This window comes from Seriola dumerili, unplaced genomic scaffold (assembly GCF_002260705.1).
Source record: "Seriola dumerili isolate Sdu_G_001 unplaced genomic scaffold, Sdu_1.0 BDQW01000627.1, whole genome shotgun sequence".
Taxonomy (NCBI): domain Eukaryota; kingdom Metazoa; phylum Chordata; class Actinopteri; order Carangiformes; family Carangidae; genus Seriola; species Seriola dumerili.
The window spans coordinates 45,647-63,154 of NW_019174882.1; the positions used below are offsets into that span (position 1 = coordinate 45,647).

At 44.5% G+C, this 17,508-nt stretch overlaps 1 protein-coding gene across 1 annotated transcript in view; it reads right to left on the reverse strand.

The window, feature by feature from the left end:
- cubn (cubilin) overlaps positions 1 to 17,508 on the reverse strand; it is a 50,326-nt gene that overhangs the window by 26,816 nt on the left and 6,002 nt on the right. The window contains exons 5-28 of the mRNA XM_022765071.1: positions 17,348 to 17,449; positions 16,402 to 16,505; positions 15,937 to 16,063; positions 15,331 to 15,499; positions 14,357 to 14,488; positions 14,115 to 14,210; positions 13,453 to 13,577; positions 13,103 to 13,295; positions 12,199 to 12,317; positions 11,696 to 11,930; positions 11,297 to 11,478; positions 10,870 to 11,032; positions 9,320 to 9,510; positions 8,007 to 8,163; positions 7,601 to 7,776; positions 7,343 to 7,508; positions 6,315 to 6,540; positions 5,816 to 5,946; positions 4,677 to 4,866; positions 4,247 to 4,407; positions 3,703 to 3,884; positions 3,095 to 3,251; positions 1,639 to 1,829; positions 1,385 to 1,544 (exon numbers count right to left, since the gene is read on the reverse strand). Of these exons, the coding sequence (XP_022620792.1) occupies positions 1,385 to 1,544; positions 1,639 to 1,829; positions 3,095 to 3,251; positions 3,703 to 3,884; positions 4,247 to 4,407; positions 4,677 to 4,866; positions 5,816 to 5,946; positions 6,315 to 6,540; positions 7,343 to 7,508; positions 7,601 to 7,776; positions 8,007 to 8,163; positions 9,320 to 9,510; positions 10,870 to 11,032; positions 11,297 to 11,478; positions 11,696 to 11,930; positions 12,199 to 12,317; positions 13,103 to 13,295; positions 13,453 to 13,577; positions 14,115 to 14,210; positions 14,357 to 14,488; positions 15,331 to 15,499; positions 15,937 to 16,063; positions 16,402 to 16,505; positions 17,348 to 17,449 (3,835 nt within the window). The remainder of the gene's footprint in view (positions 1 to 1,384; positions 1,545 to 1,638; positions 1,830 to 3,094; positions 3,252 to 3,702; positions 3,885 to 4,246; positions 4,408 to 4,676; positions 4,867 to 5,815; positions 5,947 to 6,314; positions 6,541 to 7,342; positions 7,509 to 7,600; positions 7,777 to 8,006; positions 8,164 to 9,319; positions 9,511 to 10,869; positions 11,033 to 11,296; positions 11,479 to 11,695; positions 11,931 to 12,198; positions 12,318 to 13,102; positions 13,296 to 13,452; positions 13,578 to 14,114; positions 14,211 to 14,356; positions 14,489 to 15,330; positions 15,500 to 15,936; positions 16,064 to 16,401; positions 16,506 to 17,347; positions 17,450 to 17,508) is intronic.

The window sequence follows — 17,508 nt, forward strand, 5'->3', positions numbered from 1 at the left end:
CTCTTTACCGATTTTTCCCTAATTATTGGAATTTCCTCTTCGTCTATTACAAACTTCCTATCACTTAACTTCCCTCTACTTATTGAGATACTTCTAGACTTACTAGGCTTGATTTTCATACTAGCCCACTTTAAGTTTTTATTAAGTCTCCCAAGTACTCTTTTCATACATGGCACCGTTGTAGTTATCAACGTCATGTCATCCATGTAGGCCCTAATTGGTGTAAGGTGCATCCCATCCTGCCACCTCTCTCCACCTACAACCCACATAGAAGCTCTAATGATTACCTCCATCGCCATTGTGAATGCCAATGGAGAAATCGTGCACCCTGCCATAATGCCTATTTCTAGCCTCTGCCATCCTGTTGTAAAGCCTGCTGTACTTAAGCATAGTCTAATATCTTGGAAATATGACTTTACTAAATTAACCACTACTCCAGGCACTCTAAAATAATCAAATGCCTCCCAAATAAGGCTGTGTGGCACTGAACCAAACGCATTTGCTAAATCCAAAATATGACATGCAAGTCTCTTTTCTCTGTCTTGGCTGCCTGAATCTGATGCCAAATCATGCTAGTGTGCTCTAAACACCCTGTGAAACCTGGTATTCCTGCCATCTGTACTGCAGTATCTATTAAGCTATTCCTTTCTAAATAACTATTTAATCATTTCATTTCTCTAATAACTGAGAAAAGACAATTCAATCCACTAAGTAACAAAAAAGATAAATATAAAAATAAATATGTGTGATGAAATAACTCCTGTATCCATTTCCATTTTAGAAAACTCATAGTGTTATAACTATTTCTCATGAAAACAAATACAATCTGAACTTTATTTTAAAACATATTTTATTATTTTCTAATGTCAGAAACTCAGTAATGAATTCATGCCACTGTTGCTCCATATTTAACCGTTCTCTGTATTAAACAAGTTCAACAAGGGTGCAACACAAGATGACCCTCTGATGTCTGCTGGGTAAAATAATAAGTTACTATAAAGTGGCATGTTCTCCCCGTGCTTGTGTGGGTTCTCTCCGGGTACTCCGGCTTCCTCCCACAGTCCAAAGACATGCAAATGGGGACTAGGCTAATTGGTTACTCCAAATTGCCCATAGGTATGAATGTGAGAGTGAATGGTTGTTTGTCTCTGTGTGCCCTGCGATGGACTGGCGACCTGTCCAGGGTGTACCCCGCCTCTCGCCTGAAAGGATGCTGGGATAGGCTCCAGCCCCCCCGCGACCCTACTAGAGGATAAGCGGAAGAAAATGGATGGATGGATGGACTATAAAGTGTTTGTGGGTTTTAGTTCTGATAATATTATATATGATAAAGTGAGACACCCTGCCCCCACACACACACACACACACACACACTCCCTCTCACCATTCTGGTACCACATCATCCGGAAGCCGGACAGAGACACGGAGTTGTCTGATCTGAACACCACAGTGAGGGAGGAGCCAGTGCTGCTGTTGGCTGAAGGGGGTCTGTACCCACAGAATGAACCAATCAGAGGAGCCTGTGTGTTAGGTCCATTATAGAGCTGGGGAGACATATGGAGAGAGAGAGAGATGTGAGTGCAGAGTATAACACACAGCCATAATAATCCGGGCTGTTAGAAATGACAGGAGCAGCACCTTCACATAGTCGTACTGACAGCTGCTGGAGGTGGACTCCAGCTGGAAGGACGTGAAGGTGTAGTTGATGGTGTTTCCTCCAGTGGCCTGGATGGTCCAGCTGCAGTACGAGTTGTCTGGGTAGTTGTTGGGAAAGTTCAGTGACTCCAGCGCCCCCTTGTGTCTGCCTGAGATCAGCACGTCACGGCACTCTGAAAACACACAACACACTCTGAAATAGGGCTGGGACGATTATCCGACGTAATCGACGTTGTTGATTATAAAAATTATTCGACGTGGAATTTTAGTGTCGACGCGTCGTGTAAAACCACACAGGGTAAATGTTCATAGAACAAAACCGGAACTTTCTAATGGGACCGTTTATATCCATCGTCTTTGGTTCACCCGGATACAAGCGCAGCGTAAGGACTGGGACAACGCGGTGACGTAAGTGAAGTCATTGACTAAGTGAATGATTTGCGTCGGTGTAATCTATATGAACAACATGGCGGCGTCTACCAGCAGTACGACGGAGCGTGTGGAGCAACACACGGCAAAAAAGGCTCGCACACGGTCCTCCAAAGTTTGGGAATACTTACACTTGACACCAACAGTGCGGTAGTCTGCAGAATAATGCTCATGGTGGTGTTTAAGAAATGTTTTAATAAATATTGAAATGTTAAAAATGTTTTTTTTGTGTGTGTGTGTGTGTGTGTGTGTTGGACGGGGCAAATTGTTATATTAAATGACTAACTGGAAAATAATTGCAATAAAATTACTGTTAGGTTAATAAAAAGAATAATCGAAACAATAATTGCTAGATTAATTGTTTAAAGAATAATCGTTTGGGACAGCCCTACTCTGAAATACACACAACACACTCTGAAATACACACTCTGAAATACACACAACACACTCTGAAATACACACTGAAATACACACAACACACTCTGAAATACACACAACACACTATGAAATACACACTGAAATACAGACAACACTCTGAAATACACACTGAAATACACACAACACACTCTGAAATACACACAACACACACTGAAATACACACAACACACTCTGAAATACACACTCTGAAATACACAGAATACACACATGGCACACACTGATACACAACCAGGTCTGTGTTGCTTTATTGACGACTCTCTATTGATCCAGATTTATTAAATATAAGGTCCTGGATTGATCTGTATTACTGTCCAACAACCTTCACCAGGATGGATTCAGTGACACAACTCTCACTAACACCTGAAAATGTAAAACTTCATCCTTTAAACTGATCAGATGTCACAGACACAGATCCATTAAAACATCTGATCCAATGACGACTGCTTCCTCTGCTTCAGGACTTTTACCTGAGTACAGTTTGAATATTGAACCTCTGAACATCTGATGAATGTGATGTGTGTGTGTGTGTGTGTGTGTGTGTGTGTGTGTGTGTGTGTGTGTGTGTCCATACTGGAGGTGTATGATGCCACGAAGCCTCCGGTGCTGATGCTGCTGTCAGTGCGGAGTTTGATGAACAGCTGGTGACTGGAGGAGTTGATGCTGCTGGGCAGCTGACTGCCACACAACCTGGCTACCTCTGGAGCACTGCTGCTGTTCCCATCATGCACCTGAACACACACACACACACACACACACACACATACACACACACACACAAACCAGCTGTTGATCAGTGAAACCTAATGATGAACTCCTGATGATCATGTTACTAACAAAACATGGATCCCTCTGAAAAACACTGAGGATTAAAACCTGGTTTTATCCTCATGAACCTCCAGGTTAAACGTATAGGTGAGTGCTGTTTGTTATTAAAGGTGGAGTCAGGTGGAGTCATTCAGTGAATCAGGTCCGATGGAAGGAGCACTGATGGGAGGAGTTTATATGTTTCGCTGTTCAGTTCAAGTATCAACAGCATTTCTCCACCTTTAAAAACCATCAAGAACACGATCCTGAATCCACATGAATTATATTTACACACCTCCACCTCCTCACACACACAGTGTGTGGAAACTACCCCACCCCCACCCCCACCCCCCACCCCGGGGGGACAGTACTCACAGCCAGGTAATCATATGAGCAGGTGGAGCTGGACTCCAGGTGGAAGTCAGAGAAGGAGAGGATCAGCTGGCTGCCTTGGCTGGTCTTGAGGGTCCAGTAGCACTCAGAGTTAGGGTGGTAGGGCAGGGGGTAGTTAGGGGAGGAGAACCCCCCAGAGGCCGTTGTCAAAGACCCCCCACAGCCTGGAAGGAAGGAACGACATCACATGGAGAGTTTCGTTTGTGTGTGTGTGTGTGTGTGTGTGTGTGTGTCCCTCGTCCCTGGAGGACATGTAGTTCACTCTTTTACATGTTGATGTGAAGAACAGACATCCTCCTTCAGGTGAAATCACAAACATGGATCATAAAAATCTAAAGTCCTCCTCTGTCTCCCCCTGGTGGTGAGACCTGATCTGATGTTTCTGTTTGTTCTGCAGTGAACACTCTTCTTCTTCTTCTTCTTCTTCTTCTTCTTCTTCTACCTGTTCATTCATTATGTTTCTGTTTCTGTCTGATGAACCTCACAGGTCAAACAGCTCCTAATATAAAAACAGTGTGACACTCACCAGCTTGTGATCCGTCCCAGTGAGCGATGAACCCACTACGTGTGACCGAGGCGTCGGAGCGGAATCTGACCCACAGGCGGTTGCTATGGGAAACCAGGACCGGAGGCCTCTGACTGGAGCAGAACTTACCAATCAAAGGAGACGTCTCATAACCACCATCCCTGAAAGGACAAGAACTTCAGAGGGTCAGAGGTCAATAAAGGAGACAGGTGTGTCACCTGTGGACAGGTGGATTAAAAACCACAGTGTGCGCGTCAGGTATCTGAGAGGATGAGACACAATCTCACCTTGAGACTCATCTCACAAACATCATGCAGAGCGACACAGACATTCAAATGATACGTCTAAGATTCATTCATTGCTCATTTCTTCAGTTTTGAGAAGAGTCTGGATCCAGCCTCCTCTTCTCCAACCTTCATCCTTCTCTCACCTGATCTCTACAAAGTCAAAGCTGCATGAAGGAGGGGAACCCTCCAGGTCAAAGCTGGTGAAGTTCAGCATGATCTGCATGTTGACCTGAACAATGATCTTGAAGATGCAGTCTCTGTTGGTGGGGTAGTAGTTGGGGTAGTTAGGTGAAAAGAAGGAGCCTGTGGGGGCAGTGAAGGTCTCACTACAATCTGAAGAGAGAGAGAAACAGAAGCTGCAGCTTTATCTTCACATTAAATCACCTTGTTATTTCTCTAAGATGCTAACAGCTCATGCTAACAGTTCATGCTAACAGCTCATGCTAACAGTCTCTGGATTTCCAGCGGTTCACTCTTACACTCTCCGCTCACTCACACATAGTTAAAGACAAACACTTTGCAGAAGGTTGGTGGTTAATTGAATGACATGACTGATTAGACATCAGAGTGTACTTTAGTCCTGCACAGCTAATGAGCTCAGAGATTCACGTCATGTACATCTTCATCAAGATGTTCATGAGTGAGACTCACTGTGGTGCTCAGACCGATGGTCCTAACTGTTCTCTACACCATACACACACTGTTTATCAAAGTATCTTGTTTGTGTGTTTGTGTGTGTGTGTGTGTGTCAGTATCAATGTGTGTGTCTGTATCAGTGTGTGTGCATGTGTGTGTGTATCAGTCTGTGAGTGTGTCAGTGTGTGTGTGTATCAGTATGTGGGTGTGTCAGTCTGTGAGTGTGTCAGTGTGTGTGTATCAGTGTGTGTCTGTATCAATGTGTGTGTGTGTCAGTCTGTGAGTGTATCAGTGTGTTGAGTTCTGAGGTTTATCAGTCATGAAATAAACTGATCACCTTACAAAGTCTCTCATGTTTATAATATTATAAAATATAAAAATGATAATTTACAAGATGAATCATTGTTTTGGAGCCTCAGTGTCTGAACCAACAAAGTGGTCTCACTAATGAAAGAGGACGCTGTCTTCTTTAAGACCTCTTTGAGCTGGATCTTTATAGCTGTGTCCACACTGGTCACACCAGGACCTGAACCCAGGACCTGAATCCCCACAGTCCAGTCTGAACTCAGCGAGATGTTGTAGTGGAGGCTGAGCTGTGAGGTGAAGGGTCAGTGTGAGGTCACCTGTCTGACCAGGTGAGTGTTACCTGTGGTTGCGTTGATGGAAATGTAGCTGGCAGAGAATCCCTCTGTGGACAAACTGGAGTCTGTCACAAACAACAGAGTCAGCTGACTGTCAGTGCTGGTGATGGAGGGAGGCACCGAACGCCCACAGTACCTGGACACAACACAACACAACAGACACACACACACACACACACACACACACACACACACACACACACACACACACACACACACACAAAAGAGGGATCCACATTCGGAGGATTAGACTCTGTCAGACTGTGTGTGTTAAACACCTTCACTTTATTGGAGATTTAATTTTAAACTGTCACTCAGAAGTGTCTGCAGAGATGAAGAACCATATCAGCTTCTCTCCATCAATCACGTCTTTATGGTCAAGAGACATGAGACAGTCTGCTGGAGTCTGACTGACTTTAAAGACTCTGGAACCAGAGTCTGGTTCCTCCTGGTCGCGCACGCACACACACACACACACACACACACAGCACACACACAACGTACCTGCCAATCTTGGTTCCGGTCTCAACAGTCCCATTGTCGTAGACCTCCAGATAGTCCAGGTCACAGTTCGTGTGGTACTCCAGGTTGAAAGACTCAAAGGTGAGCCGGACCAGGTTGCCGGGGGCAACATTGATGTACCAGGTGCACCTGGCACCATGGGGGTAGTTGGTAGGGTGGCCAGGGCTGGTGAAGGTGCCTGAGGGACTGGTCAGGGTTTCACCACATCCTGGGTCAGGAGGAAGAGGGCAGATGGTCATCGATGGAGATGGTGGACTTCAGGAAGCCTGACCCTGAGTCTCTTTAGAGAAATCTGGGTCATCAGCCACAGACTTGAAGATCTCAGCATGTTAAAAAGTCAATGACACCCTTAGCATTAGCTTAGCATAACCCTGAGAAAACATACCAACGTACGCTGAGTATTTAAAAGCATCATGTAAAGGTTTACAGTGTTAACCAGATGAGAGTCTCTGGAGTTAATGTTTAGGTTCTGACCAGGACCAGCATGTTTACATTTCATCGCTGTGTGTTTCACTGTGATCACAGAGACTGGATTCAGTTCATGGTTTGAACTGCAAGAGGAGCTGAGTTCAAAGGAAATGGATTTAAAATCAGTTTGAAAGTGATGATGTGATATTCTTCTCTTCTGTTTCCACACAAGGAGCTAAACACAAAGTAAGAGACTGTCACAGTGAATCAGACTGAACGTGGTGTTTGTGTCTGATCATAAAAGCTTCTCACACACACACACACACACACAACACGCACGCACACACATACACACGCACACGCACACACACACACACACACACACACACACACACACACACACACACACACACACACACACACACACACACACACACACACACAAACACACACACAGACAACATCGACAGATTTCCCTTGCTGTTTTGCAGGATGCCACTAAAATCAAACCAAATCAAATCTTTAAAAATGTTTTTTGCTGAATAAGATCATCAGTGTGATTTCAGGATCCTGTTCAATGCGAAGTGTCTGCAGACTCTCACCCTCCAAGGCGGAGCTGTAGGCCGCCTCGAAGCCGTGGTTACTGACGGATGAGTCGGTCTTGAAGCGGACGTACATGGATCTCTGAGTGGTCTGGAGACTGGGGGGAGTCTGAACACCACAAAATGTCCCCAGCAGTGGAGAGCTGGACGTGGAGCCGTCCCTGACCTGGAGACAGAGGACGCATGATGACTGACCCACTGTCCCCCCTCTGTCCCATGAGTTCAAGGACATCACACATGTAGAATGTGTCACTTTACCTCGACAAAGTCGAATCGACAGGACCCCCCCTCAACGTCAAAGGACAGGAAGTCAAGTGTGACCACGTAGCCCTCTGGCTGGTTGATGACCCACTCACAGACCTTGTTGTGGGGGTAGGCGTTGGGGTGGTAGGGAGAGCGCAGCTGCCCAGTCCCAGACAGAGTACCTCCACAACCTGGGGTGGGGGAATTACTTTGAGTTTTAATGAACTGGAAAACAATTGTAATATTACATCTTTTCTAATCATATGTTATTCCAGTGTCAGGTCTGTTAACATGAACATGAACACAGTCTGAGACTGAGGCCGTGACTTTGTCAGCTGTTCTGACACTTTCCTGCTCCTCACCAGAGAACACATAAACATGATGTCATGTCACGTGTGTGTATAAATGTGTGAAGACTCACCCACAGTGTAGACGGCCCTGAAACCAGCCCGGCTCACTGAGCTGTCAGACCTGAACCGGATCCACAGGAAGTTGGAGGATGAGACGATGGGGGCTGGGAGGGTGGTCCCACAGTATTTGCCAATCAGAGGGTCAGTCTCCACACTGCCATCACGGACCTGAGAGAGGCGGGAAAGAACAGGAAGGAGACATGCTGAGTGTTCTGTACGTACAGCTTTTAGCCCAAACTGTAAACACAAAATGTAAACACAAACTATAAACACAAACTGTAAACACAAACTGTAAACACAAACTATAAACACAAACTGTAAACACAAACTATGAACACAAACTGTAAACAAACTATAAACACAAACTGTAAACACAAACTATAAACACAAACTGTAAACACAAACTATAAACACAAACTATAAACACAAACTGTAAACAAATTATAAACACAAACTGTAAACACAAACTATAAACACAAACTATGAACACAAACTGTAAACACAAACTGTAAACACAAACCATAAACACAAACTGTAAACAAACTATAAACACAAACTATAAACACAAACTGTAAACAAACTATAAACACAAACTGTAAACACAAACTATAAACACAAACTGTAAACACAAACTATAAACACAAACTATAAACAAACTTTAAACACAAGCTATAAACAAACTATACACACACCATCACTGCCTCACAAAGAAAAACACCTATAATATGTGTCATATAAATAATAATAATATAAAAACTCTATGGGCCTCATTTATCAAACTAAACATGTGGTCTAAAGGAGGAAGAGCATTCAGGTTGTTTCCACATCACTTCTGTCATTTTAACAGCAGAAAAAAAGGTTAATCAGAGTCTCTGAATGAATAATGGGAGTATTTTGGGTCTAACATGCAATAAACCAATCAGAGAGCCATCTCCCTTTCCCATTAAAAGCAAGGTGAGCTGCAATTTGGTGGACTGATATTATAATGGTGGATTTTCCAGGTGGTACAGGTAGTACCTGTAGACAGGTACACCAGGAATCCACCAACAGGTCTGGGTCCAAACTGAAGAAGCCTGCTCTGCACCCTCAGTTAAAGTCTATCAAAACAGGAGGTGGTGGACACACAGACTGAGGGCGTCTCCACGAATTATATGGAGTTACAACTGACCAGTCTGATGTGTGTAGGAGGTCCACCAGGAGTCCATTACGACATGTTAAATCAATGAATAGTTATAACTACAGATGAATGGATACATGATATAGTTACTGTTGTAATGCAACATTTCATTATCAACCTGCAGCCTGATCATTAGACACATCCTACCTCCACATAGTCGAAGGTGCAGCTGCTGTGACTCTCCAGGTTCATGTGCGTGAAGTTCAGGGAAACCTTCTCACCGGCCGGTAACCTTATCAGGTAGATGCACTGGCGGTTGTGGGCGTAGTCATTGGGCCAGTTGGGGGAGATGATGATGCCCTCGCTGTCAGTGAAGGTACCACCACAACCAGGGTCACCTGGAAACCACATACACCTGGATGAGGACTGTACCTGTGCCTGTCAGGACACGAAGCATGAAGCTGACACACTGAGGAGGTCAATATGTTGTAGAGATGAAGGTCAGTCCTCAGAGAGCGATACTGACACCATGATCTACATGAAACCTTCAGGTACAGCTCTACTGCACCATGAACAGATGAGTTGGACCAGATCCAGGTGACTCTCCTCAGACTCTGAGTGAACCCTCAGAACAGACTTCAGAGACCATGAGACCACTAATGGATCAGTTTGATTTAAACATCTTTAGCTATTCACCAAACCTGACATGAAACTCTAAGACATACTGTCTGAACAGAGAGAAACTCTTCATTATTAAATATGACAGATGTTGAACTATGACTGACTGAATCTGGAGCACATGAAAAAGTGTTGTACAGCGCCCCCTGTGGTTTAAATGACCTCAGAGTCTGGATGGAAAGCTCATAATCACCCTAATTAAGAAGAGCAAGGAAATAATGCAGACGACCATCACATTTAGCTGCTCTGGCAAATAAGAAAACATAATGTACAAATGTACATATGTACATGTTGACCTAAAGCTACAGCTGTAACAGAACCATCAACAGAACCATCTACAGAACCATCAGCAGAACCATCACTAAACCTCCTCAACTGAACTTGTTTAATCTTTATCTGGTTCTATGTAGTTATGCTGAAATTCAGTCACACTCATATCTAAATATATTTTATACATATATATCCTCTACTTCACTGTTTTCAAACCAACTATCTGAAAAAGCAGAAGATTTATACACAATTATATATATATATACATATATAATATACACAATGTATTATTATAGTATTAACCGTTAATTAACGTTATCTATCTTAGTCTGTTACAAACTTTATAAAGTTGAAAATATTTCCAGAAATAACATTTGAATGAAATGATGTCTGGTCATCAGAAGAGGATGAAGGGAAGAAGCCTGGATACTTCAGCGCACACCTCCAGGTTCATGTGTTCATGTTTATGTGTTGCTTAGCAACAGTACAATACCAGTCTAGTACCAGTCCAGTTGCTGTACTATTAGTGTTGTTGTAGCCAAATAAATGATAAAACAAACAAACAAATCATAATCTGTTGTTGCTTATCTAACTAATATGGCGCTCGTACAACTGTTGTATAAAAGCAATATCTGAGGGAGGGATGTTGTTCTGGATATCAGCACGGCTCTGATTCAGTACAACATCAACACCTCGAGTATGATATGGCTAAATTAAAAGTTGTGGGAGACAGTGTCATTCATGGATTGTGTTACACTGTGTTACATTGTGTTACATTGTGTGTACTTCTTGTGTGCACAGGTTCTCACTGGGTGATGTTGTGTATGTGATGTGGAAGCCTCGGTCAGAGACACTGGAGTCAGAGTGGAAGTGGATCCAAGCAGCTGGACCAGTGGTCCTCTGGGGGGGAGGGGCTCCAGTACTGCAGTACTTCCCCAGAACAGGGTCTTCAGGAAGAAGACCGTCCCGGATCTACAACGTGTGGCCACAAAACACAATAAATACAACAACAGTAGGAGTTTCAAGATTGTGTTACAGCACTAAAGATCATTGTGCTCGTCGACACACAGACACACAAACACACACACACCAACACACACTGATTGAACCTGTGTTGAAGGGATGGTTACAGAGGGGTGAGAGGAGCACACACACTCTATGAATATATGAATATGTGAATATATGCATATATCTATATATTGATGTATGCATATACTGTATGACAACACGTCTGACCTCCAGGAAATCAAAGGTGCAGTCAGGGTGATGCTCCAGACTCAGAGTCCCAAAAGCGAAGGTAATGAGCAGGCCTGGCTCGACTGTCACCGTCCAATAGCAGTCCCGGCTCGGTGGGTAGTTTCCAGGGTAACCAGGTGAGTTAATGTTGCCATAGGGAGCAGTAAGCTGGTCTCCACACACTGATGGGGGGGGGATGAACAGTAACTTGAAGACAGTGGATTTTGGTTAAAAGCAACAACCACAGATCAGTGTCTAACAGCGCTGGCGGCAGCTGACTGCAGTGTGTCTCAGTCTGAACATCGTTTCAGAATCAAAAAGAGAAGTCTTTAAGTTTTTAATTAGCCTGAACTAATCTAAGGATTACTCTAGACTCAGACCAGAATGAAACACCTGTACCTGGGTCCTGAGACTGCCAGACCACCGTGAAGCCATCAGCATTGACAGAGTGGTCGGAGCGGAACCAGAAGTACAGTGCATTGTGGGAGCTGAAGAGCTCCTGAGGGTTGTTCTGGCCGCAGTACTTCCCGATCATGTGAGCAGAGGCGCTGTCGCCATCATGGATCTGAAGGAAGTCGAAGTTACAGTTGGTGCTGCTCTCCAGCTGGAAGAAGGGAAAGGTGATACGCAGAATCTGCGGAGGAGAGAACAGAGTGAGACAACATGTGATGACATCATCACATCCACTGACAAAGCTCCGCCTCAGCTCGTCCTGAACACCTGTACGGACAGAAGCTGGACCACACCTGAGCTCAAAGACCAGGAGGTTCCAGTGGGCTGATCCTAGACTAGATGATCCAAGTGACGTCTACAACACTTTTACTGCTCTGAGTCACTGGTGAGTTCACCTGAGGCAGACATGTGGACTCTACCTGTCCACTATGGCACAGACTGTCACTCACCTTGTTGGGCTCGATGCGGATCACCCAGGCACAGCTGACCTGGTGGTCATATTCATCATGACCTGGGGTGTTGGGATAACTGAAGGAGCCTGCAGGGCCAGACAGGTAACCTCCACACTCTGAAACACACACACACACACACACACACACACACACACACACACACACACACACATACACACATACACACACACACACACACACACACACACACACACCCACACAAATAACCTCCACACTCTGAAACACAGACACACAGACACACACACACACACACACACACACACACACCCACACAAATAACCTCCACACTCTGAAACACAGACACACAGACACACACACACACACACACACACACACACACCCACACAAATAACCTCCACACTCTGAAACACAGACACACAGACACACACACACACACACACACACACACACACCCACACAAATAACCTCCACACTCTGAAACACAGACACACAGACACACACACACACACACACACACACACACACCCACACAAATAACCTCCACACTCTGAAACACAGACACACAGACACACACACACACACACACACACACACACACCCACACAAATAACCTCCACACTCTGAAACACAGACACACAGACACACACACACACACACACACACACACACACCCACACAAATAACCTCCACACTCTGAAACACAGACACACAGACACACACACACACACACACACACACACACACCCACACAAATAACCTCCACACTCTGAAACACAGACACACAGACACACACACACACACACACACACACACACACCCACACAAATAACCTCCACACTCTGAAACACAGACACACAGACACACACACACACACACACACACACACACACCCCCAAGGGGCCTTGCGTCCCGACAGTACCTTGCTGTGGGGTCTGGCAGAGTGGGCCGGTCCACTGGGCCGAGCAGGTACATGTGAATCCATTGGTGCCGTCGGTGCAGGTCCCCCCGTTCTGACAGGGGTTACTGGAACACTCGTTGATGTTGTGGTCACAGTTGACCCCCTCCCAGCCAGGGTTACAGGTACAGGTGTATCCGGGGGTTGAGGTGGTGGCCTAGGACAGGCAGACAGTCCGATTATTAAACACAAACACTGTGAATCTGAAACACTGTTAACATGTTTATGTTTATTCACTGATATGTTTGTATAAAATCTGTGTTGGTGTTCACCCACACACACACACTCACACACACACACACACACACACTCACCACACACTGTCCGTTGACACAGGGGTTGTTGGTCTGACAGATGTTGCTGGTCTGGGTGCAGCCTGTTGCTCCGTAACCGTTCCCTATGTAGCCTGGAGGACAGGTACAGACGGGGAAGCTGGAGGCTGGAGGGGCGACAAAATAACACACAGTCATCAAGATACATACTGCGCAAACAACAACAACACAAAAAACAACAACACAAACAACAGCAACAACACAAACAACAACAATAAGACAAACAACGACAACACAAACAACAGCAACAACAATAACACAAACAACAACAATAACAACAACAATAAGACAAACAACAACAACAACACAGGAAACAGTCTGTTGTCTGAACACATGGGAATGGGTTTTCTTTGGACCAAGTGCAGCTCATGAAGTTTATCAATACTTTTATCGGGAGGTGATTATTATAAACTGTAGGTTTGATTTACTCTGGTTTCACGATTGTTTTTCTGTCTCTGTGTCTGTCTGTGTTTATGTAAAGTTATATTTGAATTAAATCAAAGGTTCAGTTACTTTTTCCACTGTGAACATTTACTGTGTGTGTTCAATAAAAATATGGAAGATGATCATTGTTTGTGACTGTGATGAAGATCAGAATTTATGACCAGGTGTGATTCAGTAATATAACCAGGCGTTGTTCTTACCTGGGCTGGAGGAGCAGGTAGCCAATGGGTGACAGCCTCCGTTGTTGACGGAGCAGATGTTGCTCTGGGTGCATGTTCTCCCATCCCCCTCATAACCTGCACAAATAAAGAGCTGACATCCACCTGTCTGTACAGCAGGTTGACACCACACGTACCAACAGCCACATTCACCACCTGGGTATCCAGGTGTTACCTTCTCTGGTGCTCTTCCACACCTCATAGACTTGTAATCACAGTCATACCTGGGGGGCAGGAGCCGCAGTGGAAGGAGCCCATGGTGTTCAGGCATTGAACCATGGGAGCAGTGGAGCAGCCACCATTATTGGTCGAACATTCATCTACATCCTGACAGCTGTACCCATTCCCCTGCCAGCCTGAGACACACAGGTGATGAAAACAAGTGTCCACGTGTTCAGGCTGTAAATACAGTCTTGTTGGAATAATTGTATATATGAATTTATCTCATATTTACTAACTAACCATGTATCCTGCTTTACAGTCCTATAATCATGCATATAGTTTGTCATATGATAATAACCATGCATACAGTTTGTCTTGTGATAATGTTGTGTTACAGGGAGTAGCTGATAAAGGGGATCACGATGCACAGAGCAGACTGGAGCCGGATTGTTCTACTTCTACATCATGGGATGAACATTTGAACAATTTATCATCAGGCACCCGTCATATTGCTTTTGTGTGATTCTCAGTTCTTTAAGATAAGCAATGACTTGTAACTAAAGAATGCTTGGAATGCCTGGTGTGATAATAAAAAGAGAGGAGACGGTGGAATATGCTCAGAGCGGGTTGGAGATTGTAACTGAGCATATCTCTGTCAGTTCTCCTCGCGAGTAAGAAATAACGCTCTTGTCTTTCTCTTCTTTGTGTCAGTATTAAATGTCTTAGGTGGTGTAAACCTGACAAGTCTATTACAGTGTGACTCCTCCATGTGTATTAACCAGCTCTACATGTTTATTCATGTGACCAAAGTTGTTTTAGTGAGAGTGTGTTGTGACCTATGACTCATTAAAGAACCTGAACCTCTGCTGACACACACACACACACACACACACACACACACACACACACACACACACACACACACACACACACACACACACACACACACACACACACACACTCACTCTGGGCTCTGGTTTTGTGTGTGTGTGTGGGTTACCAGCAGGACAGGAGTGTGTGTGTGTGTGTGTGTTACCAGCAGGACAGGCTCCACAGTAGAAGGAGCCCTGGGTGTTGTAGCAGGGAACCACAGGGTTGGCGGAGCAGGGCTTGTTGGGCAGGTCACACTCGTTAACATCAGCTACACAGGCTGCGTTCCCGGCTGGAGCCTCCCAGCCGCTCTCACAGATACACTGGTACTTTGGCTGTTCGTTGGGAAGAAGGTAAAACTGTCAATCAACCAGGTCTGCAGTAAAATAGAGTCATGGACAGGAAGAAGGGAGGAGCTCTGTGACCACATCAGTCCAGGTCACACTGATCAATATCAGATCAATTTATTCCCTTCTTCTTCTGTTTCCTCTCATCATAACATCAGTGTGTTGCTGTTTCTTTACACCTTCACTGCCCATCATTAATTTATCCTTGTGAAAACCTCCATTAGTCTTAAATAAAATCATATCATTAGTTTAACCCTGAAAAACAAATCAATCATTTATTTGTGTTTGCTGTTGTTTTTGAAATTGAAATGATTTGTTTAGTAAAAACCACCTTCATGAATCTAATAACCTTCATCCTCTACTGAGATGATATTGTTCTGCTATACATACCGTATATATATACACTGAATGTGTAAAGTGGTTACCTGTCCAGGTGTAACCCGGTCTGCATCAATACATGTGCCGTGCACACACAGGTCCTGCCCTGCGTTCCTGCAGTCATCATACCTCACAGTGCAGAGGGGCCCGGACCACTCAGGAGGACAGGTACAGCTGCAGACACACAACCGCCATGTATAAAACTGATCACTAACCACAGATCATCAATACATCCTCACACACATATCTCATCACTTCCCTCTGCGGGTGTCAGGTCATACAGGAAGTTTCCTATTCAGGATGGCAGTGACTTTAATTAATTATAAGTATGGACATATATTTTATTAAACAAGTTCATTGTTGTATTTCGATAAATCTGTATATGCATTGACACATACTGCACACTGGTTTACAAGGAGGTGATAAAACCTCTAGGACTAAACCTGCAGACCAGGACCAGACAGGATCCACCTGGTCCTGGATTAAATGAAACGTGAAGCTTTAAGACGTACGTGAAGGATCCGGGGGTGTTGACACAGGTGGCTCCGTTCTGACACTGCTGAGATGTTCCTGAATACACCTGACACTCATTCAGATCTGTGGCACAGTTTGGACCCTGGTCCACAGAGCAGGAAGTAAAGAGGGACACACAGAGACCAGGTCAGAGTCCACCTGAGGAGAGTACTGACTGTAGATGAGCACACTATGGTCAGACTAACCCTAACTCTCTGTTAATGTTAATGAAAATAAAGTCGCTGTGAACTGTTTCTGTATTAAACCCAGATTTAGCCCTGACTTGGACCAGGACCTGTGAGTCTGAACAGAACCATAAACTGGTTTAATGATGTTGATGATCTGTGAGATCAGATATGAAAACAAACTGAACGTTTTACTGAGATGTTCAGAGTCAATGTGTCAGTGAACAACATTTCTTCATGATGTAATTGTTGTTGTTAAGTTCTAAATGAAGTTCTATGCTGATCCCTCAATAGACTGTGAATCATGTCAAACTGCTGTGGGACCTGAGACAAAAACCTGAGGGGACTTTTAGTGGACACGTAAACTGAAGAGTTTTCTGTGACAGACAGAGGAGCTCACAGTTACTGTGAGACTGACTCTGATTATCTGTGTCTCTGAAACATGAAAATTCTCAGGTTATAATCTGTCTTCATCATCTACCTGGTTAGCATGCTAACTCTGGTAGAAGAAGAGTTAACACTGGTGTTTGTTGGAGACAGCTGTTGATGAGTAACGCCTGGTCAGTAAACAGCTGTTAATGCTAATGTTAGCTATGTAGCAATAGCAACACTTACAAACAGCTCCTTTAATCAAATCAGAAAAGAAAGTAAATATTCCAGCAACAGAGAAGAATATACTGCAGTCTGTCGTATCATTAACAACTGGTATTGATTACTATTAATCCATGGTCAATAGTGATAACAGCAGTGGAGAACTCACAGCCCAGTTGCTGGGACACACACAGTGATAAGAGTCGAGCAGGTTCAGACATGTTCCTCCGTTCTGACAGGGGTTACTGCTGCAGGACTTCCTGTGGACCACCTGCAGGGGGACACGGGACACATGAGTGGACCCGTCAATCCACAACACACAGCTGATTG